The following is a 14,714-nucleotide window of genomic DNA, read 5'->3' on the forward strand; positions in this document are numbered from 1 at the left end:
TGGCCTGGTGTAAACACTGCTCTGCAACAATTAAAACATCAGCATGTTATCAGCGCTCTTCTCATCCTAATCCAAAACATAGCACCCTACCGGCTACTATGAGGAAAAATTAACTCTGTCCTAACTGGAACCAGGACAGCTGTATTGTCCCCTCAGGACCTGTCCCAGTGCAGAATGGGTGCACTTGGGCAGTAAAATGGGAAGCTCAGAAGTGGGTAGTAGAACCATATTTGCATGGTCATTACAGCATGGGGTTTGGGCTGATCTTAGACCCCAAATGCCCCGCCTTGCTCTGTGCAAAGGACTGGCAAAGGGGAATCTCTGCACTGGCTTCATCTGGAAAATTTGTTGAGATTAATCCATTGGCTGTAATTGTTTTAGCAAAAGCTCAAGCCCATTCACCAAGAGCAGTATGTTGTGGTTTAGAACTGACAGACAGCTAAGCACTGAGGGGATCTGGTCAAGGTAAGGCTTTTGACACCGTTTCCCACAACATTCTCCTCAAGAAACTGGCTGCTCGTGGCTTGGACTGGCGTACGCTTTGTTGGGTTAAAAACTGGCTGGATGGCCGGGCCCAAAGAGTTGTGGTGAATGGAGCCAAATCCAGTTGGAGGCCGGTTACTAGTGGAGTCCCCCAGGGCTCAGTGCTGGGGCCGGTCCTCTTTAATATCTTTATCGATGACCTGGATGAGGGGATCGAGTGCACCCTCAGTAAGTTTGCAGATGACACCAAGTTAGGTGCGTGTGTCGATCTGCTCGAGGGAAGGAAGGCTCTGCAGGAGGATCTGCATAGGCTGGACCGATGGGCTGAGGCCAACTGTATGAAGTTCAACAAGGCCAAGTGCCGGGTCCTGCATCTGGGGCGTAACAACCCCAAGCAGCGCTACAGGCTGGGAGATGAGTGGTTGGAAAGCTGCCTGGCAGAGAAGGACCTGGGAGTACTGGTTGATAGGCAGCTGAATATGAGCCAGCAGTGTGCCCAGGTGGCCAAGAAGGCCAACAGCGTCCTGGCTTGCATAAGAAGCAGTGTGGCCAGCAGGTCTAGGGAGGTGATTGTCCCCCTGTACTCGGCTCTGATGAGGCCGCCCCTCGAGTACTGTGTTCAGTTTTGGGCCCCTCGCTACAAGAAGGACATGGAGGTGCTCAAGAGAGTCCAGAGAAGGACAACGAAGCTGTTGAGGGGTCTGGAGAACAAGTCTTACGAGGAGCGGCTGGGGTTGTTTAGCCTGGAGAAGAGGAGGCTCAGGGGCGACCTTATCGCTCTCTACAGTTACCTTAAAGGAGGCTGTAGGGAGGTGGGGGCTGGTCTATTCTCCCACGTGCCTGGTGACAAGACGAGGGGAATGGGCTAAAGTTGCGCCAGGGGAGGTTTAGGTTGGATATTAGGAAGAACTTCTTTACTGAAAGGGTTGTTAGGCACTGGAATGGGCTGCCCAGGGTGGTGGTTGGGTCACCATCCCTGGAGGTCTTTAAAAGACGTTTAGATGTAGCCCTTAGTGATATGGTTTAGTGTAGGACTTGTTAGTGTTAGGGCAGAGGTTAGACTAGATGATCTTGGAAGTCTCTTCCAACCTAGATGATTCTGTGATTCTGTGACCTTTTCCCCTGCAACGAGGGTAAGTAAGAATGGGAGGCAGTGATGGGAAACAAGTCTGGTCAGTCACATTAATCAAAAGATCACAAAAACATAGAAAGATTTGGTTTCAAATGCACCTAAAAGATCATATAGTTCCAACTGCCCTGCCATAGGCAGGGGCACCTTCCACCAGACCAGGCTGCTCAAAGCCCCGTTAAGCCTGGCCTTGAACACTTCCAGGGATGGGGCACCCACAGCTCCTCTGGTCAACCTGTTCCAGTGCCTCACTACCCTCAGAGAAAACAATTTCTTCTGAATATCCAGTCTAAAACTACCCTCTTTTAGTTTAAAAGCTACCTCTGCTCTGACTGGAAATGCAGGATGGGGAGACCCAATGGGCATAGTTTTTTGTGCTGCTGCTGCTCCTAAGGACAAGAGATATGCATCCCAGTCTGTCTCAGGAGCCTCACAATGAACTGTAGGTGCATGGGGTTCACGTCCAAGCCTGATACATGAACTCCTCATTCTGGTCAAGGAAGAGGAGCGCTCTTTTTGTAAGCACCCAGCAAAGAAGTGCACAGCAGCTGTCCCAGTCCATGTCTTTTCTACCTCCTGCAACTACTGCCACTGGGGTGTAGTCACTCTAAATGCCTATGTCATGCTTTTCTGATCCATGAAGAGTTTTCAGATACCCAAAGGCATCAGAAATGGCCCCAGAAACCAATGTCTAAGATATTCCATCTGTTTTTATTCACAGACTGTCATCTGCATGAGTACACCCTCAGCAAGTTTTCAGTTGACACCAGGCTGAGTGGTACAACTGACATGCAAGTGGGAAGGAATGCCATCCACAGGGACCTAGACACACTTGACAACTTTGCTCATGAGAAACTCCTGATATTCAGCAAGGCCAAGTGCAAGGTGCTGCACCTAGGTAATGGAAAGCCCCACTCTCCATATAGATTTGGGGATGAATAGATTGTGAGACTGCCTGCTGAGAGGGACTTGTACTGGTGTACTCGAAAAGACGAAGATCTGGCTATCAGCTGGCAGTGTGCACTTGCAGCCCAGAAAGCCAGCTGTATCCTGGGCTGTAACAAGAAAGCGCAGCAGGTCAAGGGAGGTGATTCCTTTCCTTGTCTCTGTCCTAGTGAGTCCCCACCAGCAGTGCTGCATCCAGCTCTGGGATCCCCAATGCAAAAAAAAGACAAAGAGTTTTTAGGGTGGCTCCAGAGGCCATGAAAATGATCAGAATGCTGATATATTTCCCATGCAAAGAAAACCAGAGAGAGTTGGGGTTGTTTAACCTGCAAAGAGAAGGCACCAGGGACAGCTTATTGCTGCCTTTTCAGAGAATCACAGAATCACAGAATCATAGAAAAACAGAATCATAGAATCATAGAATGGCTTGTTTTGGAAGGGACCTCAAAGATCATCTAGTTCCAAGACCCCTGCCATAGGCAGGGACGCTACCCACTACATCGGGTTGCTCAGGGTCTCATCTCACCTGGTCTTGAACACCTTCAGGGCTGGGGCATCCACAACCTCTCTGGGCAAACTGTTCCAGTGCCTCACCACCCTCTGAGTGAAGAATTTACTCCTAACCTCTAATCTAAATCTCCTTTTAGTTTGAAACCATTCCCACCTCATCCTGTCATTTTCTGATTGAGCAAAAAGTTGCTCCCCATCTTTTTTTAGAAGTCCCCTTCAAGTATGGAAAGGTTGCAATAAGGTCACCCCAGAGCCTTATGAGGGTCTGTAGTGACAAGAGATGTCATGCTTTTGAAATAAAATGGCTGATTTAGATTGGATATAAGGAGATATTTTTACAGTGAGAGTAATGAGACATTAGAACAGCTTTCCCGGAGAATCTGTGGATTCCCCATCACTGGAAGTGTTCAAAGTCAGGTTGGAAGGGGCTTTGAACAACCTGATGTAGTGACAGATGCCCCTGCACATGACAGAGGGATTGGATTAGATGATCTTAGAGTCCTGTTCCAGCCCAAATCTTTTCATGACCCTTTCATTCTTTGATTCTGTTATTCCATGATCTAGTCATTACTTGGAGCTTCAGGGATTCCAAAGCTTCTGTTTCCATATGTAGACTAGAAGTATGTCTAGGAAACTCTTAAACCTTAGTTTTGCATAATCTTTCATGTCTACAGACTAGGGAAAAAGAAAACGAAAAAGAAAAAACGAAAAAGAAAACGAAAAAGAAAACGAAAAAGAAAACGAAAAAGAAAACGAAAAAGAAAACGAAAAAGAAAACGAAAAAGAAAAAGAAAAAGAAAAAGAAAAAGAAAAAGAAAAAGAAAAAGAAAAAGAAAAAGAAAAAGAAAAAGAAAAAGAAAAAGAAAAAGAAAAAGAAAAAGAAAAAGAAAAAGAAAAAGAAAAAGAAAAAGAAAAAGAAAAAGAAAAAGAAAAAGAAAAAGAAAAAAGAAAAAGAAAAAGAAAAAGAAAAAGAAAAAGAAAAAGAAAAAAAAAGAAAAAGAAAAAGAAAAAAAAAGGTTATAACTTGTGGGAGATGAGCTTCATTGGGTACAGCATGGAACTAGCAAACACTTAAGAGAGTGTGCCTTACAGATTATTAAGCTTTATCATACTTTATTTTAGTTTCCTTGCAATTAAGAATCATCCTTCTGTACCTGTGTGCAACCTGTTCTCTAAGGAAAGCAGGAGGGAGAGGTGGGACAAGGGAACTACAAGGTGCAACTGCAGACTTGAGTGGAGAAGTCTGATGTGAGGAGAAGTGATGCAAGTCCTAGGGGATCAGTGAGAGAAATGGTGTGAGCCTTTGCCTTCTGGGACTTGGGCAGTGCGGCTAGAGCTCTTGCCAGTGAAGACTGAGGCAAAGAAATCATCGACTACCTCAGCTTTCTCCATATCCCGGCTAAACAGGTCTCCTGTTTCCTTCAGGAGAGGGTCCACATTTTCCCTCATCTTCCTTTTATCACTGTCATACTTAGAGAAGCCCTTCTTGTTGCCTGTGACCTTCCTGTCCAGATTCTATTTTACCAGGCTCTTAGCTTTCCCGACTTGATCCCTGGCTGCTCAGACAATGTCTGTGTATTCCTCTCAGTTTACCTGTCCTTGCTTCCACCTTCTGTAGGCTTCCTTGTTGTGTATGAGTTTGGCCAGCATCTCTTTGTTCAGCCATGTGGCCTCCTGGCCTTTTTGCTTGACTTCCTCTTTGCTGGGATGCAATGCTCCTGAGCTTGGAGGAGGTGACTCTTGAAGAACAGCAAGATTTCCTGGACTCCTGTTCCCTCTAGGGTTTTGTCCCATGGTACCCTACAAAGCAGATGCCTGAAGAGGACAAAACCTGTTCTCCTGATATCCAGGGCTGGGAGCTTACTGTGTCCCGTCCTTGCTGCCCTAAGCATCCTGCACCCCACCAGTTCATGGTCACTGCAGCCCAGGCTGTCCTTGAGCTTCACATTCCCCACCACCTTGTTGCTGAGAACGAGGTCCAGCATACCACTGGCTAGCTCAGAGTAAATGAACTCCATCCAAATGAACTCCTAATTAACTGGGTCCAGCCAGATCCATATACTGGGTAAAATCTTTCTAATGGGAAAGGAGGGCTGAGGTAGACAGCCTGATCCTCCTGGGATGAGAGGTCTGGAGCAAGGCAGTGGGTGTCCCTGTCTCAGTCCAAGAAGATGTAAGCCAAGGAGAGAAGAAGACTTGAGATGCAGCCAGAGGAGCACAGCTGGAGCTGGGATGTAGAAAGCCTCAGCTCTTCTGAGACAGAGGGACCTGTTTTGTTGGAGGCTGAAGGGAGCAGAGAAATCCACATGTCCTTCCAGACAGGATGCCTCTTTCCAGCATGAGAGGTGCACAGGGGCCTCCTCTGATAGCCAAGGGCAGCAAGTGTCCGTGACTCATCCCAGCACTGTTGGACTCCCACTGCAGAAGCATTTCTTCTGCCTCTGCCCTAGCTGGAAAGGCAGGAGAGGGAGACCCAGTGGACACAGTTGTTTGTGCTGGTGCTGCTAAGGACAAGAGATATGCATCCCAGTCTATCTTGGGAGCCCCACACTGAAATGTAAGTGCACAGGATCCATGTCCAAGGCTGATGTATGAATTCCTCATCCTGGTGGTGATCAAGGAAGAGGAGGACACTTTGTCAGCACCGTCCAAGGCAGTGCACAGCAGCAGTCCCAGTCCATGTCTTTTCTACCTCCTGCAGCCACTGCAATGGGGACAGTCACCTAGAAGGCTTATGCCATGCTCTTCTGATCCATGCAGAGGTTTCAGATACCCAGAAATATCAGAAATGGCCTCAGAAACCAATGTCCAGGTTATCCCATCTATTTTTATTCACAGTTTCTTATCCACATGCTATCTCTCCTCCAGCTGGACTCCACTCTTCCCACATTATTCCTTTGCTAAGGAACCCCCAGTGCATCAGCTGCATCATCTCAGTACTTTGGAACCTTGGTTGTACATGTTACACGTGGGCCATGTCCATGGTGGAGATGGAGAGAAGTTCCTTTCTACTTCATGTCTCCCACTTGGCTGTCTCATGTGGAGAAATCTCAGCTGATGAGCTAGAGGCCTCAGAAAAATTTTGTCTCTCCATAAACCTCCAGAGAAATATCTTCATCTGTCCAAGTGTTCATCCAGCAATGATCTTTGTGTTTTGTGTTTGCTAAAAGTTGAGAAGCAGACAGCCCTTAAAATTGTTATCTCCAGTGAGCTAAAGCAGCCCTGTGTTTCAGTTCTTCTCTGCTCTGTGTTGAGGAAGGATTTAGCCAGCTGGCATTGAGCAAACCAGATTCTTTGCAAGGAAGCCTCAGAGGGGTGATTCCCCCTCCATTCTGCTCTCATGAGACCCCACCTGCCTTGCTGCATCCAATTCTGGGGCCCCCAGTGCAAGAAAGGTATAGACCAGTTAGAGGGGCTACAGTACAGGGCTATGATAAGAGGGAAGAAATAACTCTCCTACAAAGAAAGTCTGAGGGTGTTGCAGTTGTTCAACATGGAGAAGAGAAGGCTCCAGAGACATTATTGATTCTTTTCAGTATTTCAAAGGAGCTCAAGAGAAAGAAAAACTTTTATTTTATTTATTATTATTAATTTTATTTTATTATTTTATTTTATTTTATTTATTTTATTCTATTTTATTTATCAGGGTCTGTAGTGACAGAACAAGGGGTCATGATTTTGAACTGAAAGGGCGTAGATATAGGTTAGATATAAGGAAGAAAGATCTTAGGATGAGAGTAGTGCAGCACTGGAAGAGGTTTCCCAGAGAAGTTGTGGATGCCCCATCTCTGGAAGTGTTCAAAGTTGCGATGGAATGGCCTTTCAGCAGCCTTATGTATTGAGAGATGCCCCTGACCATAGCTGGGGCATTGTACTAGATGATCCTATAGTCCTTTTCAAGCCTAAACCGTTCCTAGATTGTATCATTCTTTGATTCTAAGATTCTATGACTATCACACTATGATCTAGTTGCTGCTTTAAGCCTCAAGGAGTTCATAGCTTTTACTTCCTTTAAGTATTCTAACACTGTCTTTAGGGAACTCCTGAACTATGTTTTTACAGTCTTTCATGACCCTGTGGGAGGTGAGCCTCATTACATACAACCTAGAGCTAGCACACAACTGAGCAGTGTGTTTTATTGATTATTAAGCTTTCTCATACTTTTAGTTTGCTTGCAATTAAGAATCATTATTCTCCACTTGTGTGCAGCCTGTTCTCTAAGGAAAGCAGGAGGGAGTTGGGACAAAGGAGCTACAAGGTGCAACTGCAGACTTCAGTGGAGAAGTCTGATGTCAGGAGAAGTGATGCAAGTCCTAGGGGATCAATGATAGAAATGGTGAGAGCTGGAGAGGTGAGGAGCAAGGCTGTCTGTACAGTGTCAAACTTCTCCTACCTGTCCAGACCTCCTTAAGAGACTCTTAGGGCTTGCTGTGTCTTAATAAGCCCCAAGGTGTAGTTGCTGACAAGTTTATCAACTTCAGCTCCTGAGAGGAGACTGATGAAATCTCTCAGAAAGCCAAAGTCAGAAGCCAAACCCAAAGTCCTTCAAAGCACTGATTGGTCCTGCTGAGGGCCATTACTGACAAAGCCCCATGAACTCCTTAGGGCAGGTAATTGGAGGCCATGATTACAGGTAGGCCAAGGCCCTGTGCAGGTGTCTCTGAGGCTGAGAAAATGCTGGCTTTGTTTCATCAAGCAGAAAGACCAAGTCTTGCCTGCAGCTCTGGGCAGAGAGGCCCTGCCCCTCATGTGAGGCTCCAGACTCTTCCTCGGTCGGTGGGATGTGTGGTATGCAGTGCCAAGTGAAAGACAGTGGTATGAAACCTCCTGGCCTCTGTCAGGAAGTGCAAAAAGGAGACGAACCCCAACTGCTAAGAGGACAACATGTCTCCTCCCAGGCCCTGGTGGCAGAGAGACTTGCCATAGCCAAGGGCACAAGACCGTTGTTTTCTTGGCTAACTCTCGCCTTGCCAGTACCGTTGTCCATCTCTACCACTGGCTGTCCTATGATGTCCCACACCTGTTCCCATTTCCCTTCAGGATACAAACACCCATCTTGCTTTCCTACCGTGGTCCAACCTTGGCATTTCCATAGCTTCATTGATATCTCTACCTCCCTAGTTTTTCTCTCACATGCTGTGTCCGACTACCAAGGAAAGCTCCATCATCTTTCAAACTACCCTTCAGAAAAGGCATGCTAAATCATCCTTCTTGTTTCCTGTTATCTGACTAGACAGAAGGAACCTCACCTTAATCTTCCAAGCCATGTGGCCTTCCTGCTGGCCTTTCAGCTCTTCAGAAAGACACAACCAAGCCACATGCCTGTTGCTCTCCAGTCATGTACTCAGGCACAAGAGACTTGAAAACCCACATCCAAGGCAGCTTCTGCATGGGCCTTTCAGGTACTTGGGCAGAGGGCATCACACAAGCACCATGCCAGCCAGCTGCCTTCTGCTGGCCTGTGAGAGACGCTGGCAGATGTGAGCCTAGAAGGCCACCTGCCAGCCAGGAGGCAAGGGTTGACCTGGCAGATACTTCACAGAATGGGACCTCCCAGTGCCTTGCCCAGCCATGCTCCTGCTGCTGGTCTCTCAGCTCTAGAGGCAGAAGTGACCTCGCAGTCCCCACCAAAGCCAACTGCTTCCTGCTTGATTCAAACTTTCTAAGGCACAGGCGACACCTTATAAGAACGTACCTACAAGGTGTCCTCCTTGACGCCCAACACCCACAAAACAAAAGCAAAGTCGTTGTCGTCCTACAAGGCCATGCATCTCCTGATGGCCTTTCAGCTTCTCTGATGGGCAGGAGAGAGCGTTGTGCAACCTCTGTTAGGTACTAGAGTAGCTATGATGTTGAAATAAAGACTTACACTTGCAGCGTGCCAGTGGCTCCTCAGTTCCTTATGACAGCTAAAATGCCACCCTCATAGACCGGCCATGTGCCTGGAGGTGGCCTATCAAGCCCTCAGGCAGAAGTGCCCTGACACTCACCTGCACAGCCATGGGCCTCCTGCTGCCTTCTGAGATCCTGAGGAACAGCTGACCTCAGCAGAGAATCCCCACCCATCTCCTCCTTGAGCCCTATGGCCTGACCAGATCCATGTCACCCCACCTGCCTCCTCCAAGACCAAGTCATTGCTGCAGGACATCTCAAGCACTGCCCAGAATCACGCAGACAAACCGCTTCAGTTTTGTGGTAAGTGTGTAGGAATGAGGGATTTTAGAATTAGGTATTCAGGTTAAATTCTAGGGATTGGATCTTCCTTCCATGTTTTGGGATTGGGCAGAGTCTTAGAGAGAGGCTTTGGTGTTCTGCTTTTAATAACCAGTCAGAGTTTAGGGTATGGGCTAGATTTTTGGTTAGGGTTTTATTATGTGCTTTGTTACTGAATGAGGGTTAGTGTTAAAGCTGACAAATTAATGCTACGGATTAAGGACTAGGGATTACCGAGAGCAATAGGTTAAGACTAATGGTAACAGGTAATGTGTCTGGGATTTGACATCAAGGTAGGATTTGAATTTAGGGATTAGAGCAATGGATTCCTTCCAAGGTGAGGAATAGCATTTAGGGTAACACCAGGTTTAAAGGTTCCTGTTTAGAAACATTACCAGTGGTCTAACATGAATGTTTTCCCAGTGAGTGTTGAAGAAGCAGCAGCCTTACCTGAACCCCTCTTACCTCTTCAAAATCTTTCCTTTCTGTTAGCCAAGTCCCTCTTCTCTCCCCCAGAATTCCCAGCTTTATTCTCCCAGCTTTCCCTTGGCCTCCCCAGATGTGTCACCCTGTTGGGGGCAGCTTTCTGATGGCCTTTATGACCTCAGGGGCTCTGCCTCCCTGCTGTTGGCCAGCCAGGGGCTGGGACAGAAGTGACCTCACAGCCAGCGTCCACCGGGCTACAAGGAGCTGTTGTGCTCAGGAGGCCTCTTCCCAGCCCTGCTCCCGGAGCAGTGGGTGCAGGGGACGCCCTGCACAATCCCTCAGGTACTCTGCCTGCCAACCAGCTCAGGCATCAGAAGACCTCCCACACATCCTGACTCACGTTTCCCCATGAAGACTTTAGAAACTCCAGGTCACACTGAAGGAAATGTGTGGAAAAGAACTATGCAAATATTTTAGGAAAACTTTGAGAACTCTGCGGAGAAGAAGTTAGCATAATGAACACTAGTATTGCTTTATTCATCTGGTTCCCCAAAGGACCATAGTGCCAAAAAGAAGTGACCTGGAAACTCTATTCCACCCGACATGATGGCAACCTTAGGGAATAGTTTATGGCACTTGGACTTCCTCAGGTTCATCTCACTGCACCAATACTATGGTCACTCTCATATGGACAAGGTAAAGATGGACTCCTGATTTAGTAATTTAGTGTCCGTACCTAGGGAAAGAAACCACCTGTGTGAGCTGGGGTGAGAGCCCAGTGCTGCAAACAGTGGTTGCAAGGGGTTGATCTAGGGCCATTGCCCTGGGGCAGCATCTGCCAGGGCGTCCAGAGAAGAAGGGCCCAGCCCAGCCCCTGTTCTGCTGGTCCTCCCTGTCTCTCCCAGGAGACCAGCCCAGCTCAGCCCCTCCCCAGCTCTCCATACTTCCCTCTCCTTTCCCCAGCCCAGCCCAGCAGTGCAGCCCAGGCTGGGCAGGCCCCAAGGCAGCAAATGTAGTGGAGGTCAGTGGCAGTGTCCCTGCTGCTGCAATTTGCAGGAAATTCCCCACCCACAGGCATTCTGCACGCTTGTAGGCTGGCCCTGCGCCCTAGCAAAGCACAGCACCACACTGCTGGCCCTGGGGCTCCTCAGGCAGCACCACTGCACACACACAGCGCCCTGCTCTGCTCCCAGCACACCCCATGTCCCACACAGCCTCTCCCCAGGCCAGTCTGGTCTGGCCTGAGCAGCCGTTCCTGCAGCCCCTGCCCATGCTGCCCACAGCCCCTGAGCTGGCGGTGCTGCTCTGCAGAGTGAGGGGGCTGTGGTTAGCGCGGCTGTGGGGGCACTCTGCAGGGCCGTGCTGGTCAGGCTGGGAAGGCAGAGGCAGTTGGTGGGGGGCACTGCCACTGACTGCTTCCCACACAAGTGGTTCTTTGGCTATGGAGGGTGCGCACAGATAGCCGGCCTTCTTCAGAGTCAGAGACTCATGGAATAGTCTGAGCTGGAAGGGACCCACAAGGATCATCTAGTCCAACTCATTTCCAATGTCAGGAGAAGTTTTGGGATGATTCACTCGATCCAGACTATGAAATTTCACTGATTGAATAACTAATAATTTTCCCAACGCCTTTCCCATTTCCTGGTGTTGTAGAGCTCTGCTTTGTCTGTGGAACGCAAATAATGATCACATTTCTCTCTGGACTACTTTACCATCAGTAAAAGAATTAAAAGTAAAGATGGAAGGAAAACATAATGAAAATATCTCGGTCTGTAATGAGTTGCATTATCAGTGATATGCAGAGGACAGTAACTATATTGCTTCTGAAAAACACGCAGACATCACTTTCCACACTGCATCCTTCAGCACCTGATTCCTCATGCTGTAGATGAGGGGGTTCACTGCTGGAGTCAACACCGAGTACAGAACTGCTAGTAAAATATTCAGGGATGAGGAGGACATGGATGGGGTTCTCAAGTAGGCAAATGTGCCAGTGCTGATGTACAGGGAGACTATGGCAAGGTGAGGGAGGCACGTGGAAAAGGCTTTGTGCCGTCCCTGCTCTGAGGCAATCCTCAGCACAGCCCTGAAGATCTGCATGTAGGAGTACAGAATGAAAAGAAAACACACTAAAAGTGAAGATGCAGTAAAAAGAATAAGCCCAGCTTCTCTGAGGTAGGCATCTGAGCAGGAGAGCTTGAGGATCTGGGGAATTTCACAGAAGAACTGGTCCAGGGCATTGGCTTGGCAGAATGGAAGGGAAAATGTAATGGCAGTGTGCAGCACAGCATGGAGAAACCCGCTACCCCAGGCAGCTGCTGCCATGTTGACACAAGTTCTGCTGGTCATTATTGTCCCGTAGTGCAGGGGTTTGCAGATGGCAATGTAGCGGTCATAGGCCATGATGGTGAGAAAATAAAACTCTGCTGGAATAAAGACAGCAAACATAAAGACCTGGGCAGCACATCCCGATGAGGAGATGGTCTTGGTGTCCCAGAGGGAATTGGCCATGGCTTTGGGGAGTGTGATGGAGATGCAGCCGATGTCAAGGAGGGCGAGGTTGAGGAGGAAGAAGTACATGGGGGTGTGGAGGCGGTGGTCACAGGCTACAGCAGTGAGGATGAGGCCGTTGCCCAGGAGGGCAGCCAGGTAGATGCCCAGGAAGAGCCCGAAGTGCAGGAGCTGCAGCTCGCGGGTGTCTGTGAATGGCAGGAGGAGGAACTCGGTGGGTAAGCTGCTGTTGAACATTTGCTGCCTCAGGGCATGATTGCCTGTCCATGGGGGGATAGACAGTGACAAATTAGAGAGACTTTTCTGAGCAAAACCTAAACCATATTTCACTGAAATCTCCTCACCATGACTGCATCCTCGCTGCATCTTCATCTGAAGAAGACTTGCTCCTGCCTGGAGCTCTGGGTTTCTCTCTAAGGGTGCCACAGAGACCATGCAGACTCTCTGTAGGCTCAGCAGGACTCAATACAGCCGGACAGTATATGGTAAAGAGCACTAGGGATGGATCTCAGGCGTCCACTGGCCAGAGGCATCTCCCTATTTAAAGGTGCTGAGAAAAAGTTCCAACAATCCCACAAGAAACAATGAAGGTGGTGTTGGTGCTGTCTGTAGGCTAAAGAGTGTGGAGCGAAATTGTGAGGTTCCTCAAAGACCTACAGGTCTCTTTCAGTGTAATGCCCTGTGAGTTTCAGTCCCTTCTACAAACCTGACAACACCATTATCATCCTGACTGCCCTCGAAAAGCAGGAAGATTTAAGCAGAGACCTCAGAGAGTGTCTTCCCTTCAGGTACAGGAGGTGTTGTTCTTGCCTTTCAAGAATCTCCCACAAAGATGCCCTGGGGGTGCTGTGGAGCTCTGAGCAGCCTGCCCCAGGCAGTAGCATCTGGGCACCAGCAGGACCCTGTCCTGCCCTGCCCTGACGGGGGGCTCCTTCCACCCGCGGCTTCTCCCCATATCTCCCTGGGCATCTCCCTGGGCAGGCTGAGTGCTGAGCCTGGCAGACGGCAGAGGCCCTGCCCCAGCACACAGCCCCTGGGGCACAGCAGGGACCCTGCTCTGCACCACAGCCCTGGCCACCCCTACCTGCACCCCAGCTGCACAGCCTACAGCCAGCCTCGCGAGAAGGAACAATCATGTTCTCTCCCTCTGACAGTTTTGGCATGTTATCCCTGCTCCAGAGGTTTTCAGTCCCCTCTTATACCAAGAAACTCTGAGGGTTCTTCTGAAAAATCCCATAGGCTGCAGGATTTGCCAGCAAATCTGGAGATGGCACCAGGATCAACAGCTGCCTTGCCCTGCAGCCAGAGACTTACCCTGTTCAGGGCTGGGAAGATTTCTCCTGCAGTGAGCTCTCAGCAGCCCCCCTCCACACTGCCTTTAACATCTCCCTCCCTTCTCTCAGCCACCCTTGTCCCCTGCAGGCAGTGTCCCCAGCCCTGCTGCGCTGTGCAGAGGAGCTGCTCGTGGGCAGAGCTGTCTCTCTGCAGCGCTGCCCGCTTGCCAGGAGCTCCCCTTGGGCCCAGGAGCCCGGCCCAGCTCTGCAGCACAGGGAGCTCTTGACAAGTCCCTGGGCCTCCAGGGAAATCAACTTTGAAACAGGCTGAAGCAATCACTGATGTTCCTTCCCTCCACTGGGGAAGAAAACTCATTTCCAGCACTGTCGTTCCTCATATCAGAAAAAATATGAGGTCCAAGAATCACCTTTCCATGTCCTGGTTTTAGGCAGAACACCCAGGCAAGGACAGGGAGGGATCTGCCTTCCGTCTGATGAGGGGAGTTTTTCATCTGAGTCAACCAAGGCATCTCATTCTTTGATTGCAGTCCAGATGCTAGAAGGGGTCTTAGCTGCCTCTCCCATGCCTCACACAATCCCACAGGAGCTGGGATTCCTCCTGCCTTTGTTCAGGTGGGCACAAACAAGACATCTGCATGTCTGCTGCGTGTCTCAGCTCCCAGCACATTTAATGGAGGTGGAAGGCAGGTGGAGGGAGAAGTTTAGATGCAGACCCCTGGTGACATTGGAGGTGCCAGAGTGACATTTGAGTGACATTTGTGGTGTCAGATTTCTCTGGGTCAGAAACAGAGATGATATGAGGAAACTGCTAGCAGCTGTAGCCCAATGGCAAAGAAGTAAAGGCAGGACCTATCCAACCTCTCAAAACTTTATTGCTCCCAGTTCCGTTTAGATACGAAATGTAGATGTGAAACATGCCAAGATAAATATGTTTGGGGGATATAATACCTCCATTTATGTTATTGGGAGGACATGTATTTTTGGAAATATCTATATAAATTTATATTTGCATAGAGGGAACTTTCTCATCTTGCTGGGACATGTCCCAGACCAGTGAAAAAAATAATAAATCTTCTAGAGAAGCTACAAAATTCTGAAAATTAAGACTTCTTACACACCGAGAAGAACAACAGCACAACATCTTTTTATTTATTTTGCAGAATCACAGAATGGTTGTGGTTGGAAGGGCCCTCCAGAGATCA

At 48.7% G+C, this 14,714-nt stretch overlaps 1 protein-coding gene across 1 annotated transcript; it reads right to left on the reverse strand.

Annotated features, from left to right (window-relative positions):
* Nucleotides 1–10,091: 10,091 nt before the first annotated feature.
* On the reverse strand, nt 10,092–14,073 carry LOC308184327 (olfactory receptor 14C36-like). Its single transcript, XM_080571380.1, has one exon. It carries the CDS (start codon nt 12,650–12,652, stop codon nt 11,519–11,521), a length of 1,134 nt encoding a protein of 377 aa, XP_080427506.1. The 5' UTR covers nt 12,653–14,073; the 3' UTR covers nt 10,092–11,518.
* Between the last annotated feature and the right edge of the window lie 641 nt (nt 14,074–14,714).

Source organism: Anser brachyrhynchus, assembly GCF_964034855.1.
Source record: "Anser brachyrhynchus genome assembly, chromosome: 31".
NCBI classification, from domain to species: domain Eukaryota; kingdom Metazoa; phylum Chordata; class Aves; order Anseriformes; family Anatidae; genus Anser; species Anser brachyrhynchus.

Bases quoted from the DNA above. Each gene is read 5' to 3' on its own strand.
- LOC308184327 (XM_080571380.1), bottom strand. From the start codon at position 12,652: ATGGTCTCTGTGGCACCCTTAGAGAGAAACCCAGAGCTCCAGGCAGGA.